This window comes from Gadus morhua, chromosome 16 (genome assembly GCF_902167405.1).
Source record: "Gadus morhua chromosome 16, gadMor3.0, whole genome shotgun sequence".
Lineage (NCBI taxonomy): Eukaryota > Metazoa > Chordata > Actinopteri > Gadiformes > Gadidae > Gadus > Gadus morhua.
Genome location: NC_044063.1, coordinates 22,523,490 through 22,545,947, shown reverse-complemented (window position 1 = coordinate 22,545,947; position 22,458 = coordinate 22,523,490). Strand labels below are relative to the sequence as shown.

At 49.9% G+C, this 22,458-nt stretch overlaps 1 protein-coding gene across 14 annotated transcripts in view; it reads left to right on the top strand.

The window, feature by feature from the left end:
- phldb1b (pleckstrin homology-like domain, family B, member 1b) overlaps positions 1-22,458 on the top strand; it is a 66,103-nt gene that overhangs the window by 16,398 nt on the left and 27,247 nt on the right. For 12 of the 14 annotated variants that reach the window (XM_030380541.1, XM_030380540.1, XM_030380544.1 and 9 more), the window contains exons 3-6: positions 2,318-2,441; positions 2,716-2,886; positions 12,040-12,168; positions 17,198-18,693. In XM_030380541.1, the coding sequence (XP_030236401.1) occupies positions 2,318-2,441; positions 2,716-2,886; positions 12,040-12,168; positions 17,198-18,693 (1,920 nt within the window). Of the gene's footprint in view, positions 1-2,317; positions 2,442-2,715; positions 2,887-4,688; positions 5,023-12,039; positions 12,169-14,688; positions 14,845-17,197; positions 18,694-22,458 lie in introns of those variants that run through there. The other 2 variants (XM_030380549.1, XM_030380550.1) reach the window with 2 other exon arrangements.

Genomic DNA, 22,458 nt, shown 5'->3' with positions numbered 1-22,458 from the left:
GATGTTGTCATGGAAGCCTGGAGCTTTAGTGCCACAGAACAGCATTTCAATTTGAGTATGAGGTCAGATTTTTTGAGGTTGACTGTGGATTCAGCGGACAAGCACCCTGAACCCCAATGACTAGAAGACCCCCTAACCAATAGTAGAGTGTCCTGTGACAGACTGAAGTGAGCAGCAGCGAGGAGTGTACCCCCCACCCCCCCTTGACTTGTTGTCTTAAGACAGCCCCTGTGTTTACTCCCCATAATGGGGGATGTTTTCCTCATGAGGTCTGGTCTTTTGTCATCGATGGACGAGTTAAGGCCCCTAGCTGCCCTAGCCTCCTACAGGAATGTGGTTTACACAGGGCACTTCAGGGACGTCCCCACGGCAACGGAGCGTGTTCCAGGGGAAACGGCTCTGATTCCGTTCTTTCAATCACTCAAAACGATGCTATAATCCCATTGGCTTCCAGTACCAGAGGTAGGTTACAAAACCATATGACACCATTATTACGGTTCTATTTATTTTTATAGTTGTATAGTGACACTAACCCAAGCTGTGGACGCTCTTGATGTTGGGTTGGCCCAGCCTGCCCCCGGAGTTGAATGACAGAGCTGATTGGCTGATTCATCTGCCACCTGCAATACCCCAGACAACACCAATCAGCCTCTAGCCTGCTTGTATGGTCGAGTCAAAGAAGTGTGTGTATGTGTGTGTGTGACTGTCTGTGTGCGTGTATGTTTGTGTGTGTTTATGTGTGTGTGTGTGTGTGTGTGTATGCGTCCTGTGTATGTGAGATTGTGTGTGTGTGTGTGAGTGTGTTTGTGTGTGTGCAAGTGTATGGGTGGGTGTGTGAGTGTTTGTGCGAGAGTGTGTGCGTGAGTGTGAGTGTGTGTTTATGCGTCCTGTATGAGTGTGTGCGAGGAGAGAGACCCCTATAAAGAGGCAACAACAGACAGCCAGGGCAAGACCAAGCCTCCAGAGGGTCTGGGTGCTGGACAGACCAAGCAGCCCCCTCCCACCCACCACCCCCTGCCTCCTATACCCCCCGCCGATCCTCTTGTTGGTGGGACTCTGTGGAACGTGATCCTTCGTGGAGAGAATGACTCCATGATCCTCCTCCACATGTCTGGGACCTGAAACCTGGACCTGGGTTCCTCGGTATCCGCGAGAGTTATAGACATCTAACGCACCAAGACGGGTTTTTATAACCAAGCGACTCATACGTACAGCTTGCTTGTGTCATAACGAAGAGATTGGTTAACGACGTCGGTTTGATTTACAGCCCCACGACAAGCAAGCTCATTTCCTGGGGGGCCGCCGATCCCCGCCTAGTGAGAACTGCAGAGGCAGCAACCTCTCCTGGGAATTAACACTTAACGCCGAGGGACAATATCCAACGCTTACCCACAGAGGGAGGCACACACACACACACACACACACACACACACAATCACACAAACACACGCAAGCACACATGTACACACATTTGCATGCACACACACGCACACGCACACACAAACACACACACACACACACACACACACACACACACACACACACACACACACACACACACACACACACACACACACACACACACACATTCAGTGTCGTCAAGAGTTTAGCAATAGCAGCTAATTAGCGATGAATAGATTGCTAAAAAGCACAATGACCTTTTCGTTTTTCATCGTTTGATGATCACTGGTTCACTTGATGGCCTCCAGCAGCTTAACGAAGCCTAATTGCACCCCCTCTGGTTGGGCTGTCGACGTACAGCACATGCTGTTGCCATGACAACCCTCTCCCCCCATGCTCGGCCTGAGACACAAGCGTGTTGCCCCTCATTCTGCCGGAGGAGAGTGGAGAAGTAGAGCAGGCACACACACACACACGCACGCACGCACACACGCACACACACATACTCTCACATACACACACAGACACACTCTCACATACACACACAGACACACACACACACACACACACACACACACACACACACACACCCGCAGGCACGCACACGCACACACACACGCGCAAGAATAGAATATAATGTAACTCATAAACAACACTTTCAACCTCATCCCATCAACATCCTAGCTCGCTTGGCTGATTGTTGTGGAAAGTACACTGAAATGTACTGACTGTGTGGACCTCATGCGATGGGTTTGACTTCATAAGATCTTTATTGACGATGGAAAAGGGTTTTTGGAGCTCATGTCTTATTATTGTACTCGAAGTTCTAGGTCAGGGGGGACCTTCTTTATAAAGCCAACTAACGCTTAACATTCTTGATCAGGAGCCTGAGGAGTCACTCTGTCCTCCCCCCTAGAGCATGCCCCTGGACCTGACGGAGACGGGCGGGGGGCTGAAGTTCCAGGCAGAGCGCCCCCACCTGGTCAGCTTGGGCAGTGGACGCCTGAGCACCGCTGTAACACTGCTGCCATTGGCTGAGGGTAATCTCTCTCTCTCTCTCTCTCTCTCCCTCTCTCTCTCTCCCTCTCTCCCTCTCTCTCTCTCTCTCTCTCTCTCTCTCTCTCTCTCTCTCTCTCTCTCTCTCTCTCTCTCTCTCTCTCTCTCTCTCTCTCTCTCTCTCTCTCTCTCTCTCTCTCTCTCTCTCTCTCTCTCTCTCTCTCTCTCTCTCTGAGAGTCAACAGGCAGGAATGCAGGAGAATTCCTCTATCAGTTCATGCCTTTCAATTTTTTTCTTTCTATTCTCTACCCTTGCAGGCCGGACCACGCTGGGCCACGGCTCCGCCGACATCGCCCTCCAGGGGCCCGGGGTGGCGGCCCAGCACGGCTACATTGAGAACCTGTCGGGGCGCGTCACGCTGCACCCCTGTGGGAACCACTGCTCCGTGGACGGCCTGAGCATCAGCCGGCCAGTTCGCCTGTCTCAAGGTAGGAGCCCCTCTCGGAGCCCCTCTCTGTCCTCAAGGGGCAGCCATGAGTGGATAGGTCTGTGACAGAGCGTTGTTCTCAGCGGGCAGGCTACACGCCTCCTGGGTGGCTGTTCCTCCTCCAGACGAGGACCAGGGCGGGATGATGAAGCCGCTTTACTGTAGTCGTTTGTAGACAATGATCCATGGCCTGGAGCTCCATGCTGCCCTGCGGGAGATCTCCCCGAGCGTGTGGAGATGGCCCGTCTAACCTGTGCACACTGAAGATGTGCAACAGGTGTTCAGCCTCACCCAGCCCCAGAGTCCAATCAGACCGGGCCCGGTGAGGCTGATGAAACCAGCCATCATCCACACACTCCACAAGCATGTTGAGGAAGATCCAGAGTCCACAACCGGCCGAAGGGGCCACAGGATCCAGTAGGATGCTGCTGTGTGTCTGGGATGAAGGCTGTGTGTACGCCCGCTCCAGTGTTGAGGGGGTTGCTTGTTAGTTTCACTCTACATGCACACCATGGAGGTGGTCTTCACACTGGAGCTGCACAAACTAGACCTACACACAGTGGTGCTACACACACTGGAGATACACACACCGGAGCTAAGCACTCAGGTCCTAAACACAGTGGAGCTGCACAAACTGGAGCTACACACACTGGCGCTACACACACTGGTCCTACACATACAATTTGTACCACATGCCTTTCAGCCGCCTCCTAATGGATTTACTGCAGCTACTACTACTTGTTGATCTTATGACTACAGTTCAACTGCAATCCACTGTTGGCTTTGTAACAGCTTATGAGGTGCATTTCCATTTCATACTGGAAATAACACTTCTTGACCAATTATGTGCTTGGATCTTGGACTAGAACTTTCAGTACTATTAACGGTAACTGAGAATACAAATGATCCATTTGGATTCGGAGGAAATTATGCCAAATGATCTTAAAGAATAAGTACTCAGTGGTTGAATGTACCACTGTGAAATGACGTCAAACGAGGTGTTTGACGTGTGTGTTCCAGCGGGTCTGTCACTCTATCCATCCTATCTTTTGATATTTTGACCTGGAAATGCCCTGTGGAAACCTGAGAGGGGGCCATGGCTCTATTTATACTGCCCTCCCTGACGGCTCAGCCAGCTTTAGCCCGGGCGTTTGGGGTTAAAGGGTTGAAGCCATTACCGGGAGTGGGACGGTAGGCATACAATCCAATTCCCACAAATGTTTGCCATTATTCCCATAGTCCTACCCAGTTTGACAAAAAACTATTCCAAGACAATGCAGGCTGTCTTGGAATAGCACCAGCATCCAAGAGCCTGCATGTTGTGGTCTCTGTTGTGCGACCCTTTCTCCCCTATAGCTATTAAAGAGAAATGGGTTATCGGTACAGTAGGATGTTACTCAGAAGCGATTGAAGGGCTGGGTTTTGCCCCTTAGTAGGATAGAATCCTATGAACTGTTTCTTCTGCTATGAATACAGTCATTAAGGAAATACAAACAAATACATTATAACAAGTATTGCTAGGCTTGTTATAGAACAAGTAGCAGATGGGGAAGAGGAAGCCATGAAGACAACCCATCATGACACCCCTACACACACACACACACACACACACACACACACACACACACACACACACACACACACACACACACACACACACACACACACACACACACACACACACACACACACACACACACACACACACACACACACACACACACACACACACACACTCTTTCTTTAATTACATAACTCTAACCCTCCCACCAGCCCACTGACAACTCACAAACCAGCCCAGGCTCTCTGTCTCTTCGAAAGAAGAATGAGTTGCTTTGAGGTCTTCTCAGCAACAGTTGCCGTAGGGGACCTGCAGAAGGAGATGCCGCTGCATGCCGCAGCGGACAGGGCAGCTTCTACCGCCGCTGAGTGACTGACTGAAGGACAATGGGCGGCAGACCCGTCCACAGAGCAGCCCGGTCTCGTCAGACTCCGGCATGAAGCGTGAACAAAGGAACCAACGGGTTTAAAGCACGTGTCCCGCTGTCACGACGGCATGTAGGATATAAACCCTGCTGGATTCAGAGGAGCCAACAAACAAAAAGTAACATTGGAATTCTTCCCTCTCTTGTTTGAAGTAAGTGCTTTATGTCTTTGTGTAGCAGTCTGTAACAGTAAGTCACGTTATGGTCGTTACTATCAGGTTGCTCTCCAGGTTAGTGGTGTTTAAAGGTGTTTAAAGGCGGTAGTGCAGAACAGTCCCGGGACATCTGACAGTCACCAGTATGAGCCCCCAAGCGGGTGAGGGGTGTAACCAGAGATTTAACGACAGGCTGACTGAAGATACTATATTTGTTTTCATCTGTCTATCAATGGCTTTTAAAGTTTGATTGAGTAGGTCATGTAGGTCGATTTGAAATGAAAGTGGCTTTGTAAACAGCAACACAGAAAGACACTTATTGAATTCTCTGTCCAGATAGCAGACACAACTCTTCCTCCTGTCCTTCTTTACACTTCAGTGAATGAATTGAACTCCTTGCTCTAAATGTGGCATTTAACTCCCTAGCCAAACCGAGATGTGTAGCCCCAAGGGGACACCATAGGTAGACCTGTAGCTTATATGTAAATAAGCCTCCGAGCATGCAGTCCAGGTGATCTGTTCCTAGTGCTCGGAACCTTGCATGATGTCTCTGAGTCTGCACAATTCAAACCGTGGTCACGTAGTGACCCCTGGGGTCGGCCCCTCCTCCTGAACACAGCAGAGGGGGCTTCAATGCACTGTGTTTCTGACTGGCAGGGTGCAGGAGGTGAAGGGGGTTCCGGAGGTGAAGGGGGTGCAGGAAGAGCATTGTGTGTTTTTTTGGGGGGAATAGACAGAGTAGCAGCTGGGACTCGGCACTTGGTAGCCAGCATGTAGAGAGGGTGTGTTATGGGTGTGTGTGTGTGTGTGTGTGGGTGAGGGATTGTGAAAAGTTTCCCAAACTCTTCAGGAAGGCTTTCTATTAAACCTACTGCACACGGAGTGCTCTGAATCCACTGAGTCCTTGTAAAGAACGGAAAGCGCTCCCATTTTGCAGAAGCAGAAAACACAATGTTTTGTCTTGAGTGGGAACATGCCATGCTGTTATCACCGTGTCCTGCAGCAGGTGGATCCACACACTAAAGGAGCAGGGAGGAGCTGTTGGAGAAGGGAGACCAACATGTTGTGGAGAAGGGTGATCAGGGGAAGGGTGAGCAGGAGAAGGGTGAGCAGGAGAAGGGTGAGCAGGATAAGGGTGAGCAGGAGGAGGAGTGAGCAGGAGATTGGCTGTCCAGGAGAAGGGTGACCAGCTGTAGCGGGCCTACCATATTAGGAAACCTTTAGAAACCAGGCAGGTTTTTGCTGGGTATTTCCCTATACAATTACAATCAGCAAACTCTCCTCTCTCCAGCTTTCTCACGTGTCTCCTCTCTTCAGAACAACCCAACTCTCGCGAGACTTCTGCTTGAGTGAGACTTGGTTGGATACAACAACAAACAGAGTGGAATCAGGCGAAAAGGATGATAGAATATAATCAGAGCCTCTTTTAGAAGTCATACAACGCAGCCCGTTTCCTGGGTTACGGCGCAGCACCAGCCAATATTGGTCTATATTGAAATCACGCTTATTCAAACTATTATTTTTTTTGGCTGGACCAATCTCATGCCCTTAGATATATTAAAAGATGATCAGAAAAAATGGTTGAATATCGACTCACTTTTCCGTTAATAAAATGGTTGCTCTAATGTAATGCATCCAGATAAACCAAACTTTTATTGGAGGACTTTTAAACCGTACTTTTATTGTTAAATACTTGAGAATACAACATAAAGGAATTTTGCTTGAGTAAAATGCTGAGTTGAAGCCTTTTTCTTTTACCAGAGAACTGTGAGAACACTTTTTCATCGTCACAGCCATGCCAAGTCCATGATAATGCGGAAAAATATTATCAGCCACAATATGTGATCCTGTTATTTTCTTTTGGCACTGTATTGTTGCAGCAGAGAGCCCATCCTGGGCTGGTTTGTGTGGTCTGCTCTCCGGCTGCAGCGTCTCTCTGCTCGTCTGCTCAGCACTCTGTCAGTGGAAAACCGCCCTGTGGCTCCCAGTGGGGCTTCTCCTCTACTGCTCCTTTAAAGCCGTCTCCCAGTGTGGCTTCTCCTCTACGTTCCTTTAAACCAGTCCGTCCCAGTGTGGCTTCACCAGGCCTTCACCCACTCCTCTACTGCTCCTTTAAACCAGTCTCCCAGTGTGGCTTCATCCCCCTCCTCTACTGTTCCTTTAAACCAGTGCGTCCCAGTATGCAGGCCCGTGCTTGATTGCTTCCTGTCTGGCCGAAGCAGTCATTGATTAACTGGTGGGTGGAGCTCAGTAGCTCCTCTTTATCGGTTGGGGTTGTAAAACACCACTCTCCCCTAGCAACGGTGGGCCACAGACGTGGGCATGTCTTTGTGTTCAGCGAGGTTCCGTCAGTCACACTCATGGATACTCTTTCAAAAAACAGTCTCTTTCAAGCTATACTTACATTTTCCGTGGTTTGAGAGTCAGCAATGAGAGGTTTTTCTCCATTCCATGACTAATGATAGTTTTGTCATTCTTGTTATTTTCTTAAAAGTGCAAACGCATGCATCTTTCATGCCAAAAAATTACAGAATTACATTCAATAAATAAGCAACTTGCAAATGCATCATATTCATACCCGGGCACTTATTCTAATAACATGAAGTACAAACGTAAATCGATGGTCATCACAAGAGGACAGGCTCCAGAGGACAGGCTCTGTTCCACATCCTACGGGCATGTCCTCAATCTTCTGTCCTGGGTCCCCAGGGGCCCGGGACCCATGTGAAGACACCGCTCTTGGACTATCGTCATCATTACCAGCACTTTGCCTTGGTACTTTCCGATTCCAACTCCTTTCCCTTAGATTTATCTTCAGTAGTCTGAAAGGGACCACATTCTTTATTTAGTAGGACTTAGTATTAGATTCACCCCACAATGTGTTTCAATGAGCTGGTGAGACCCTGGCTCCATGCTGATGCTAGGGCTTAACTAAAATAGTTTGGTGTTTTCACTACCTTAACATTTAAGGCATTTAGCAGACGCTTTTAACCAAAGCAACCTACACCCACTTATATACAAACACAGACAGCGGAGTCAACCATGCAATGCGACAGCCAGCTCGTCAGGAGCAGTCAGGCTGAGGCGTCTTGCTCAGGGACACCTTAACACTCGGAGCTAGGAGCTAGCCGGGGATCGAACCGGCAACCTTCCGGCCCATGCCGCCTCACTACGCACTGAAGGAGTTGGGGCTTGAGGAGGAAACAGTAACCCAGGCTAGGGTTTGCTGCATTATAATCCAATGTCAACTCTGGTTTGACAGGAGAGAAAAACAGAGGGGATCTTCATTGGTCCTTGTCGGACGTGCTTGTCGTCTCAAGCACGTCCCCCTCTCTGGGTGACCGCTGCATATTCACCGCGTGTGTCTTGGCTCAGCAGTGTTTGGGTGATGAAGTGTCGTCCATCTTGGAACCATTCCCAGAGTGCACTTTTCATGATGACATGGAGGAGGCGGCTTAGTGTGAGCTGCTGGGTGACTTCTGCAGAGTGCTGAGTCTCCTCCAACCCACACACCTTCGAATCAATTTAGCTCATTGACCAGGGATTTACTGATGAACACACGCGTACACGCGCACACACACACACACACACACACACACACACACACACACACACACACACACACACACACACACACACACACACACACACACACACACACACACACACACACACACACACACACACAAAAGTGCCTCTCTCTTTTTTGCCCAACCTTTGTGGAAATGTCTCTAAAGCTCAACATTTTTTAATGAATTCAGTCCACCATGTTGGAGCAGGGTTATGATGGTTTAATGGTGAAGAAATGCCACATAAACACATCCTGTGTTGTACACTCCAGCTTTCGTACAGAATGACATTTATTTTTCAAATTTAATCATATGTATTTATTTGTTTCATCATGTCCATGTTTCTAGGCCCATACAGGAAGAATTGCATGAAGGATCGTGTGATTATTTGACCTTAACCAGTGTAATAATAATAATAATAAATGAAATTTATATAGCGCTTAATATGGTACTCTAAGACGCTTGATGTGTACAGGCATCAGACTGTAAGCAGAACAGTGACTGTAACCTTTCTCCCCGTCGCTTGTTTCTAAATCAAAGTGTGCATGTCTGGCTGGGCGTGATGACTACTGATGATCAGTCTCCTGTGATTCCCTCCACTTCCAGCCTCATGATGATACGTGGTAGGAGCCTCAGTGTTAGGGTTAGAGGGTTGCCATCGGGGCCCCCAGGGTAGGGGCCTCAGTGTTAGGGTTGGGGTTGTCATCGGGGCCCTCAGGGTAGAGGCCTCGGTCTTAGGGTTAGAGGGTTGTCATCGGGCCCTCAGGGTAGGGGCCTCAGTGTTAGGGTTGGGGTTTTCATCGGGCCCCCAGGGTAGGGGCCTCAGTGTTAGGGTTAGAGGGTTGTCATCGGGTCCCCAGGGTAGGAGCCTCAGTGTTGGGGTTAGAGGGTTGTCACCGGGCCCTCAGGGTAGGAGCCTGAGCCTCAGTGTTAGGGTTAGGGTTAGAGGGTTGTCATTGTGTCATTGTTCGAGGACCAAGCCTCCCCTCAGGACTCCAGCTAATTAATCCATTTCTTTGGTTAATCAAGGACATTTCAAGACGGGGTTAGAGCATGCTGGTATCCAAACCGACCAATAGGATACTGGCTTGTGTTCTGGACTCATGCTTCCATTAAGATTCTGTAGGACCACTTTCAGACCTGAGGGAACAGGGTACATAAGAACACACTCTTGGTGGGAAATGATGTGTGTGTGTGTGTGTGTGTGTGTGTGTGTGTGTGTGTGTGTGTGTGTGTGTGTGTGTGTGTGTGTGTGTGTGTGTGTGTGTGTGTGTGTGTGTGTGTGTGTGTGTGTGTGTGTGTGTGTGTTCATAGTTTCCAGGTTCTGTGTGGCCATGTGCACCTTTTGTGTGGTCACATCAATATTGTGTGTGGGTGTTTGTGAGTCTGAGTGTGCGTGAGCCCGTCAGGAGCGGGCGAGCGGGTGCTCTTGATTTGTTTTGCTGACTCACCCTCATGTACTGATCCCTGATGGCCTCTCTCTCCTGTCAGTGATCACACACACACACACACACACACACACACACACACACACACACACACACACACACACACACACACACACACACACACACACACACACACACACACACACACACACACACACACACACACACACACACACACACTCGGTGGGACCTATGGCCTGGCGGGCCTGTGGGTCATTGGGGGGAGGGGGGGAGGGAACAACCCCGAGCCGTCTGCCCTGCTGAGACAACAGCACGATAGAAGTGTCTTTCCACATTAGCATCAGAGCCAGTGATCCTCTGTGCGCGGGGTTTCCTCACGCTGAGCTGGAGCTCAGGGGACCCATGGAGGAAGGGTGACCGCATGAAGGCAGGTCCACTCCGCAGATCCATGGGTATTTCTGTATGTTGTGAATGCATGATTGCTGGTTTGATCCTCGGAGGGAGACATTTGGAGGTTACTAGTGGTGCAACACTGATTTCATTAATAACCTACGATTTCTGATACAAAATAATTGATTATATGATTAATATCTGTAGAGATAGATAGTAAAGAATATCTGTAAAGATAGGTGCCAGGCTAGAATGAACTAAATTCCCTGTGAGTCTGCCTTGTTGATTCATCTAACCTCAGGCTATGGATATTTCAATGGCTGTTAGTATTTGTTTTGTATGATGTGTGTTAATCAGAGAATCATGTTAGAGAGAGAGAGAGAGAGAGAGAGAGAGAGAGAGAGAGAGAGAGAGAGAGAGAGAGAGAGAGAGAGAGAGAGAGAGAGAGAGAGAGAGAGAGAGAGAGAGAGAGAGAGAGAGAGAGAGAGAGAGAGAGAGAGAGAGAGAGAGAGAGAGAGAGAGAGAGAGAGAGAGAGAGAGAATGAGAATGAGAATGAGAATATGTCATGTCGTTGATGATGTGGCCCTCCCAGCGACAGCACCAACAGTCAGCTGTTCTCAAACCTGCCCGTCATCATCATCTTGACTGCTGTACTTTAAGACATCATTGAGATACTTTTCCAGATTCCAATATCACAGCAGATTTTCTTTGTTCTTGAAGAACTGTTGTTCCTCATGTCAGGGCCTTTTGAGGTGAGCAGGTGTGCTTTTCCAAAGCATCTGATGCCTTAATTTTGGAAATGAAAGCGCAGCTGATATTTGTTGCTTCACGGGTTGAAATACAACTTGACAATCTTTGATTGTCAAGTTTCCGCTTTGCTTTTTGTTTTGTTGTGTCGTAATGTCTGACATCCCTTTGAGTGGGTTATCTTGAGGATAATCATAGCTGGAATACAAAGGCTAAGCGGTCTGCCAGCCCAGGCTACCCCTCTGTACAGGAACAGGGACAGGAGAACACTGCTCATGTCACTGAGTGGCATTGGGCCTGTATTGCAGCGAGAGTAGAGCTATATCTCCTTCGCCTTTGTTGTCCACATTCTGCCTAGAGGTGGGCATTGTTAGGGGGACTAGCAAAAAACTGACCGTACAGACAGAACTGACCTGCCGCTGGCGAGCTTAAAAACACAGGCCTGACCAGAGGGATCTGGATGTGCACTGGCATTCCACAAGTTGTGCTTAGTTGCAGTTCCATTGACAGCCCCTATTTTGTAGAGCCGCAATAATATGAAATTATGCTTTTTGAACCACCACAACACAATTGTAATACTGTGCTAACATTGAATGATAACGTTTAGAAATTGTATGAGCAATGTGTTTATGATAGATCTGCTTTTAAAGATTTGAATATCAGGAAGAGCAGAAAACTGGCCAAATGGGGTTCTACAGTGGTTCTGTACCAATGGGATGTGATGAGTACTTCCTGTTACTGTACCTATGGGATGTGATGAGTACTTTCTGGTTCTGTATGTGATGAGTACTTCCTGGTACTGTACCAATGGGATGTGATGAGTACTTCCTGGTTCTGTACCAATGGGATGAGTAATACCAGCTCCATCCTAACCCCCCCTATCCGCGGTCTCTTCCAGGCTGTATGCTGTGTTTCGGCCAATCGTGCTTCTTCCGTTTCAACCACCCCCAGGAGGCCTACAGGATGAAGAGCATGATGCCCCAGGGGGGAAAAGGAGTCTCCACGCAGGACTACCAGCTGCACACAGGTACACCCTCCCTTCACTGGCCCTAAGGCAGCATGCAGGTCCACACTCACCCCCCTCAGAAATGAAATGAGCCAGATTGGTCAAGATCTAAATGGTCTCCTACAGAGGCTGCCACAGTCGATTCCAAACAAATATTCTCACGGCCCGTTTTCCTCACTACAGCTGACCGATAACTCTGCCGTTCTCACACATTACACTCAATGATAGATCTTATCTTACCTTCAGCCCCTTGTGAGTCTCCTGGTAGATAGGGATATATGGGAGTGGTCACAGTTGGTTGCGTTGGCGTCAGCATAGGAAGGCGACGCCCAGCCATTAGCGGTGTGACCAATCACGTCTCAACCATGTGGAATTCAAGTGCTATCTCATCTAATTACATTTTTTTGAATACTTTAGGTTTTGAGAAATACTTGAAAATTCTGTATAAGTAACCTGTACTAAAATACCTAAAGGACCTAAATGACCTACTTTTCAATTTGAATTAAATCATTCTTTGTGCCTTTAGGTTTCAATTCTGATGAATACCTTCATTAAAGTAACAGAACTTCTATTAGGCTTTTTCTGGACTCTTTCAACCTCTGCCAACTATGAAATCAATCATTTTTAGTTGAGGCCCCAATTTCCAGACAACTGGAAATTGACAAGCTCTTCATCCAGTTTTATCTTTTAAAAGCTGAGCTGCACATGGATGCAGCTCTGCTTCTAGCTTAACTTGTGATCCGTCGGTTCCCAGCTCTGAGTACATGTCTGCTGGGATGAAACGGACTGAAAATACATTTATTGAGTCAGCCATTCTGAAAAGCATACATTGTGCAATACAAGGAACAGAGGGTGTTTGTTTCAGAGGTAGTCAAAGGCCCAAAGGTCCACCAGCCCTCCCTGCTAGACCCTCCCTCCGACGGTTAAATTAAGGGCTTAGAGGGTTCATAGGTCTGCAGCGGAAACGGTTAGGCAGGGTGTCTTTCTTAAGGTGTGTGTGTGTGTGTGTGTGTGTGTGTGTGTGTGTGTGTGTGTGTGTGTGTGTGTGTGTGTGTGTGTGTGTGTGTGTGTGTGTGTGTGTGTGTGTGTGTGTGTGTGTGTGTTTGTGTGTGTGTGTGTGTGTGTGTGGGTCTGTGTGACCAGGCTCTGGGTAGCACCAGAAGCCAGCCAGGCTGTGGGATGATAACATAATTTCAAGTGTGTGTGTGTGTGTATGTGTGTGTGTGTGTGTGTGTGTGTGTGTGTGTGTGTGTGTGTGGAAGCATCTCCAAGCCTTATACTAGTACCAATACTGCTACTGCTCGAACCTTCTGTTGCTGTTGTGTCCTGTTGATGTCGGGGGCGTCAGTACAGCACATGTCCTTATTGGGTGCCGTGCACTGACTTCCTTAGTAATTACTGCTCTCTTTGTTGTTTAGAAACTCACCATTTCCCTCAATTATGCATTCTTTGGATGAGTTTGGAAACGCCCTGTTCCACTCCAACGCTATCTAGAGCTCCGGTCAGCAGGCCAGAGGAATCTCTGTCTGACAGGGCTACAGCTCCTGGCTGTGTACTGTTATGGTTGAGAACTTGGATGAAACATCAATACAATTGATCCCAGAACCCCCTACTGATGGCCCAGCGCGGTGCCTGCGGTGTGACAGGCAGAAGACTCTCTTCCCCGGCTCGAGCTCCACCTCCCACAGATCAGACCTGTGTCCTGGGCTACTTGTTAGCACGGATGGCAGACAGCTCTGTTGGCGTAAGGCCACTGCTTTAGCCCCACTAGGGGCTTCAAATAAACACTGGCAGGGTGTCGTATGTAGACAGTGGCTATTTATAACGCCCTGCGTCCTCTCGCTATCTACCATCTTCCACTGGCCACAGCGCCTCCTCCGTGTGCCCCCTGCTCTGTGGACCATGAAGCTGCTTCGTGGTCGCTGTACGACCTCCCCATATCTACCTCCAGCCTGCTGGAGGTAGATATGGGCACAAAGGAATGGCTGGGCTAGGATTAGCCTAGCCATGCTATCACACCATTGTTTGTTTGTGAAAAAGTGACTCTTTAACAGAGAAGGTGGACGCCTACAGCACCAGGAAGTGGAGGAAATGTAATAAACAGATAAATTAAATCACACGGGATATCAAGTTGTCATTAAAATGTCTCTTGATTTCTAATATTTTCATTAAAAGTGTACTGAAAAAGCTGCTAGGTACAGTTTTATTGAGATTGTATCTGTGTTATAATCCAATTACAAGCTAATTACCATTACGTTTAAATTCAGTAGAATATATTGCAGTCATGGATGTTACCTCACTTAATGTTTTCTTTCAAAAAAAAATTATATTTTAGAATATGGATTTCATTGATTTATCCCCTCAGAGGGCAATATATATTTTTTCAAATACAAAATAAATCTTTGCTAGATGGTGTGTTGTTGCTTTAAGGGAGTCAGTAGCACTGGCCCTTTAAGACCACGGGGCGCCCACCGGGAGGAGGGAGGGAAGAAGGGGAGGAGAGGAGAGGAGAGGAGAGGGGAGGGATCTGGAGGCGCTGACGTCCACCGTGGAGGAGGGAGAGGAAGGGGAGGGAAGGGAAGGAGAGGGGAGTGATCTGGAAGCTTTGGCGGCGCTGGGCTCAAGAAACGTACCGGCTGAACACCACTTCTTAGAGGTCTGGTCTCCCTCAGCGCAGAGCCTACAGATTCGGCCACAGTAGGTTCCCATTAAAACCCAGTAAATTCAAGTGTAAAATGTGCGGGTTTCACTCCCATGTCATAGCAGGTGTACCACAACGGAATTGACCGGGTAGCTCTGTTATTCCTTCATGTGGGTAGCCTGTCGTTACCGCCGTGTACCTGAGACCAGCGGCACCCTTTGCGATGACATCATCGAATCCGCGGTCCGTGCTGTGACTGTCCTTCTGTAGGACCACGGGGCCTAGCCCCCCGACAGGACCTAGCCCCTCGGACGGACCTAGCCCCACGACAGGACCTAGCCTCCCGACAGGACCTAGCCTTCCTATAGGACCTAGCCCCCCGATAGGATCTAGCCCCCCCGACAGGACCTAGCCCCCCGATAGGACCTAGCCCCCCGATAGGACCCGGGTAACTGCGAGACCCAGGACGGATCGCTATCTTGTGTCATTTCCGTTTAGGCATATTGCTTCCTCTCGCTGTCAGTCTGTGTGCCCTGCAGGCTCCGATATGATGAGATATGATGAGAGGAGCAGAGCTTGGCGTAAACAACCGTTCCTGGTGAAACAGGCACCGGGCTTACGCTTACGCGTTTGCTTCTAAACACGTTGGACCTCTTGAATCACACACAACACATTTAATCCCTTTTTATTGACAAAATACTCCTTTATATCTTGTTGCGTTATTACCTAGAATGGTTCTCACCTATGCTATCAAATCAGTCTCGTGTTTGAGTCCCAGCTCTCAGGTCTTGGCTCTGTGTGTTCGTCTGATTGCAGCCTGTTGTAAAAGCTTGCGTTCAGAGGTAAACAGGGTTTGGGTCCTGTGCCCCGAAGCCTTCTGGCTGATGGTCCCACGCGGCCCTGCTTCAATTTTTTAATCTGCTTTGTTGACATTAGAGAGAGTTTGTTAAGATTAGATTACCCAGTTTGCGTCCTGCACTCTCGGGACACACAGTAATTGGGTTAGGCGGCACATTTTCTCCTGATGCTTGTCTACCTCTATCTGTTCATCTCCTTATCTCCTCTGTCCTTCCCCTTCGTTTGCCTGCCCCAAATTCTTCTCACTTATTTTTTATATCCATCACAAGCAAAACTGAGGTTCTTAATCTGCTGGACTTCCCCCTCTATAGTTCTCTGTAAATGACTTGCTTATCCAAGAGTTTATAATGCAACTATTATCAGACCAGTTGGCTTTACAGTTGGTTATAGTGGCACTGTGTCAACAGAACGCCCCCCTTTGGCAGTCGGTACACTTCAAAATGTTTTAAGAAACATCCAGACCCCTGTCAGCTAAGACTGCCATAATATTTTATTGATCTATTATGTTACTGCGGTTTCTCGTCTCACACACACACACACACACACACACACACACACACACACACACACACACACACACACACACACACACACACACACACACACACACACACACACACACACACACACACACACACGCACACCATCTGTTTTCAAATGTATTAAAATGACGAGGGCCAAAAGAAAAATGTCATCGTCTTCACGATTTAGGGCTGTCCCTGTTCCTGCTTTCAGCTCAACTGGACCCCTTTCAATGCAAGAGTTTGCTTGGGCCGTACTTTTTCAGCCATATCAGTAATGCACCTTTCCTAAAGCTATATTAGACAATTTAGACTACTACACAGCCTACTCTTTAGCTACTGCCATCATCAATTTGGATGTTAAAAAGCAACACAGATAGCTAGTTAGCTAGCGGTTTCAGCCCCCCGCTCGTCTGCTGGTCACCTGAAGGGGTGAGGGGGATGGAGGGGTGAGGGGGGTGAAGGGGTGAGGGGGGTGAAGGGGTGAGGGGGGTGAGGGCGTTAGAATTGCAAATTTTGTGTGTTAGGGTTAGACCATTCCATTTCATTTCAGAGGGGGACTTTAACAAGTGTTTTTAAATAAATGTTATACAATATATACAGTGTTTTCCCCAGCCCTGTATGGTTAAGGCGGCTGCCTTAACAACAATAGGACCCCGCCATGGCCCATATGCTGTTCACAACAATAGTCTTGCCATAAAGTATTTTCAATGGAATTGAAACGGTGGCATCAGTTGCCCCCCCCCCCCCCCCCTGCTCCTTGACCACCTTGATTAAGACATTTTCTGGGGGAAACTCTGTATTATGTATACATTATATATATATTATATGTTATTAAATTGCATACCCACACAATAGAATCACTTTCCTGATTATCAAGAAGAACCATATTTTTGTCAATGCGGTCCAGAGCTGCCGAGAACACCACTTCAGTCTAATTGTAGATAACTGTAGCTAACTGTAACTACCTGGAGCTAATTCACTGGAGCTAACTCACTGTAGCTAACTGTATCTCTCTCTACCCCACCAGACACAGAGAGCCTGGTCAATGGGAACCACCAGCCAGGCCCCACCTATCCCCCCCCAGCTCCCAGCGAGAGAGAGCAGTCTGAACACAGTGCCATCGTCAGCTCCATCGAGAAGGACCTGCAGGACATCATGGACTCCCTGGTGATGGACGACCCGCCGGCCCCCTCGTCCTCGGGGGCCCGGGGGCCTCCCGAGACGGGGCGTTCCATCGCCCACTCCCCCCTCTCGCCCCTGCTCAACGGAGGCGGGGGCTACCTGCTCTCCCCGCCCACCAGCCCCGGGGCCATGTCGGTGGGCTCCAGCTACGAGAACAACTCTCCGCCCTTCTCCCCTCTGTCCTCGCCCTCGGCGGCCAGCAGCGGCAGCTTCACCAGCCCGTCTCCCAGCGGGGGGCCCCAGCAGGTCCAGAGTTCCACCTCTCTGCCCCCAGTGCCTGTACGCTCCTCCAGCTACAACCACAGCCCCCAGGCCGCACCGCAGCCCAGGACCGGACTGCCTAGTTACAGTAGCGGTGGCAGTGTGGCGGGGCAGAAAGTTCAGGAAAGCCCCAGGCTTCAAAGGAAGGCCCTGCTGGACGCCCCTCCAAGCCCCAAGCTCGGACGCAGAAGTGCCGGCCAAGACGGCCACGAAAGCCCCCGACAGATCCGCCTGCTGTCCTCCACCGAGTCTCTCACCGGCCATAACGTTGTGCCAGGCAGCCCCCGGCACACGCCCAAGTTCCCCACCTGCTCCTCCCCGTCCCCCACTAGCCCCCGGACCAAGGTGGGCATGGGGCTCCAGGAGCGTCCCTCCAGCCCCACCAGGCACCTGAACTCACAGCCACTGAGGGCCTTCCAGCCCCCCCTGGACCCCATCATCCACATCATCCAGGGCTCCCCGGGGCTCCAGCCACTTCCCCAGAGCCCCCGCTCGCTGCAGCCCCTGGAGAGCCCCCGAATGGCCCGGAGGAACGCCGAGCTGAACGGAGGAACGTGTGGGAGCAGTCTTCGAGAGCTGCCCCCGCTCAGTCCCTCCATGGCCCGCAGGGGCTTCCCTGTGCTCCCTGGGGCCCTACCGGGCACCCCCTCCGGCCTGAGGACTCCCGACAGCCCCTCGGCTCTAGGGAAGCTGGTACCCGGCAGCCCCCGGCTCCGACACAAGACGGCGTCCACCTCAGACGATCCGTTTGGAGGCCGGGGGTTCCGGACCCGCAGCCCGTCGCCCACCTCCATGTCGCCGGCGGACGGGTTCTCCGGCGGCGGGGGGAGTCTCGGGTCGAGGAAGGCCAGCTTCGGGAGCTCCCTGACCCCCGCCTACAGCCTGGGCTCCCTGCCCGGCTCCTCCCCGGTCGCCAGCCCCCGCAGCCACAGGAAGAGGTCTGGCGGCGGGAGACCCCACCCGGGCATGAGGGAGCGGAAGAACAGCATCTCGGAGATCAGCGACAACGAAGATGAGCTGCTGGACTACCATCGGCGGCAGCGAGAGGAGCGGCTACGCGAGCAGGAGATGGAGAAACTGGTGAGTGTTCTTCAGCTCTTCAACCGTGTACCGTGCCCAGTGCAACGCTGCCAGGGAGTCTCCGTGGCAACGGATGATAACTGCGTATTGGTTTGACCCCGTCTCAGGGTTCAACTGATCCGCAGTCATTGCCTCTTATGTGATCAAATCTAATTTGGAGGATTCAAAAGAAAGTAAAAAGAAGAATTTGTCAGCCCTTGGGCGTAGCACTGCAGGTGGAACGGGGCACTATTCCCATTGTTATGTTTTGATCGATGCTTTGTTTTCTTTTGTGTTTGCAAAATAAACCCACTGCAGCTGCAAACTGCAGTAGCAGCATAGCTAACTATTCATTCCCACTGCTTCCCACTCTCTGCAGTAATAGTTGTAATAGTTGCATACAGGGGGCGCTGTGGCGCTTGTTTCTCAGCCACTGCATGCGTATTCATCTATTTTTTTTTTTTTCATATGAGGTGTTCAGTGAAAGATCTTAAAGATACTTTAGTTTCCACCTAAACTTAAAGGTTGGAAATCAATGAGCTGTTAGGTTATGGAAACTCCTTGGCTTGAGCGGATGAAGCTTTCAGAAGTTTAAGTGTTTTTCTGCAGTGGCCACTGGCCAGTCTACACACCTTTCCAGACACTTTTTACAGTTGACTCATGCTGGCTTTGTTTGTGTTAATAGGCAATTAGGTGCTTACACATCCCTGCCTCAGGGCTGCATTTTTTGCTGGGCCGCTGAGTTTTGAAAGAACTCTGTTTTGACTGAGTCTCATGGTTCTCACACACTTGGATCTATAGCAATGAGTAGTCAAACAAATACATGAGCCCCACGAGGTTCAAAATGTCTTGCAACATCTGTAAGATGCCCTTTACAGGTCCAGGTATAGAACCTGCTGGCTAGGCCGGCCCAGGTGTGGTCGTGCAGTGTGCTGGGCTTCTAACAAACCGACTCGTATCTCCTCCACCACGCCGGGTGTGGCACCACTGCCTGTCATTAGTCACAGACCAATCCCTGTTGTAATATCTTCCTCTTTTCTTTTGGTGCACTGAGGCAACAAAATTGGCAATAATAAACTTATAAAGACTTATTGAGACAATTAAAAATACTAAATGATAACAAACTTGGAGCAGCCTGTTTCCATGGAATCTACAAACATGGAGCAGTCTGTTTCCATGGGTAAGGAATCTATTTAGCAAAAACTCAAATAATTATGTAACCATACATAGTGGAATGAGATACAGATGGCACACTGTTTGGATACAATATTGTTGTGATATTTTAATATGGGTTAATAAACTTTTGATCTTGTTATCATTCCTAAAATAAGGAGCTACATGATTGTTGTGCGTTAAGGGATATAATAATACCTGTATTAAATTTTGCCACTGATTATTAAAAAAAAAAACAACTGGTTGGTAGAGGCAAATTTACTTCATCTTGAGGACTTTAAAATTGTCTTTTGAAATTAAAGTTGTATTTTGACATTACGTGTCTAGTTTTACATCATGTAATGATTATCTCCCACTGGGAGGAACCGTCTGTTTTCACAACCATGAGACACTTTGGCATGGAGGTCTGGGAGGAATGTAGAGCGCCTGTGTGGAATCTAGCTAGCAAGGCTATATTTACCTTTGTAACGTAAGCCCTGTCCCTGTGAGGACCTGGACAGGTCCCCCAGCCTCCCCCTGTCCCTGGGCCTCTGGTCCCCTAGCCTCCCCCTGTCCCTGTCCCTGTGAGGACCTGGGCCTCTGGTCCCCCAGCCTCCCCCTGTCCCTGGGCCTGTGGTCCCCCAGCCTCCCCCTGTCCCTGGGCCTCTGGTCCCCCAGCCTCCCCCTGTCCCTGGGCCTCTGGTCCCCCAGCCTCCCCCTGTCCCTGGGCCTCTGGTCCCCCAGCCTCCCCCTGTCCCTGGGCCTCTGGTCCCCCAGCCTCCCCCTGTCCCTGGGCCTGTGGTCCCCCAGCCTCCCCCTGTCCCTGGGCCTCTGGTCCCCCAGCCTCCCCCTGTCCCTGTCCCTCTGGTCCCCCAGCCTCCCCCTGTCCCTGTCCCTCTGGTCCCCCAGCCTCCCCCTGTCCCTGGGCCTCTGGTCCCCCAGCCTCCCCCTGTCCCTGGGCCTGTGGTCCCCCAGCCTCCCCCTGTCCCTGGGCCTGTGAGGATCTTTGCCTCTGCACCACCAGCCTCTGGTCTGCAGGCCATGCTGTTCTGTGTGCTGCTGTGTTTCTGCTTGCCAGGTGTCGCGCTATAGTGCCGATACTGTAGCGGCCCAAAGGAGGAGGCACAGGGATGGTCATCAACTACTTCCAAGATAATTCTGTATGTTTGCACTCATTAATGCATTCAGCTCCTCTGTCATCTCTGTCCTGACGTTATTGGCCAGCAGCGGCGCTTTAGACCGAAGACCTTGCTCAATATACCACTGTGAGTTAGAATCACCCAAGGGAACAGAACCTGCAGTGTTCAGGACCCTCCTGGCCCAAGGGCCCCCTTACTGCCGCCAGCAGCTCGGACCACTCGTCACAACCTGCTTATTGATATGCAGCCATCGTGGTCCAGCTCTCTGGCAGCCCCCCCGCACAGGGTCTGGACTCTCACCCTGGTTCAGTGGGACCTCATGACCTCTTGATCTCTCACTCTGTGATAGGTTAGTGGGATCAAATCATCCCTTAAAGCCCCTGCTCACTCTGCTCTCCGTCATGGTATCTGGGTTCACTGTATCTGGGTTCACGGTATCTGGGTTCCGTTCACGGTGTCCCCCTGCTGGCCTGGACACTCATGTGTCACTCACACAGAAGTGTATGTGTGTGTGGTCCACCTCACGTACGGGTGACTAGGTCTGGGTCCTGGTGACTAGGTCTGGGTCCTGGTGACTAGGTCTGGGTCCCAGCATCAGCCTGGTCTCTGCAGGTGTTTGCCTGCCGGGGTTCGGGAGCAAGAGGATAGTTGGACAAAAGTTAAATCCACCTTTGACTATGACGTGTGTGTGTGTGTGTGTGTGTGTGTGTGTGTGTGTGTGTGTGTGTGTGTGTGTGTGTGTGTGTGTGTGTGTGTGTGTGTGTGTGTGTGTGTGTGTGTGTGTGTGTGTGTGTGTGTGTGTGTGTGTGTGTGTGTGCGCGCGCGGAGGCTCCACTTGTTGGCGAATGCCCAGCTCTTTTGTGTCTTCTTTCTTTACATCCTCTTTGAAGGTGATTCTGTGCCTGCTGGTGTTTGTCTATTGAAGATCATCACACATCCCAGGATAAACAATAGGACTATTTAGTCAAGTTAAGCTTCACAGGCCACTTTCTAAGACCCCCTAACCCTGGCCCCCCAAAACGGTCAGACTCAGGATGTTATGGATGAAGACTCTTTGGGAAGCAGGAAGAGGGATTCCCCCTTCAGGCATGGGGGGGAGTGGACACAACAGAACTGTTCAGTACAATGTGTTGTGTCAGTCGAAGACGTAACAATAAACCATGACTTCCTGCCTTGCCAGGCTGCATTATGTGGGATCACCACTAGAGGGGGCTACCTCCCCACACAGTTCGTAGCGGGGAATCCCCAATAGTCTGTGCAGCAAACCGTGGAACAGACTTACAAGTTCCCATCTTGTTATCCTCATAGGGGGACTAAGACTAATGTATAATACTGTTAGGTGTATCTGGACTCTGGAGCGGCAGCATCAACAGAGGAGATGTGAATAAATGTTGAGGCTGGAATCTTCCATCGGATTGAATGCTAAGATTGGACAGAATATGCGATGATCTGTGTATATATAGATAAATATACATTTATAGGCCGCTTTCCTTTC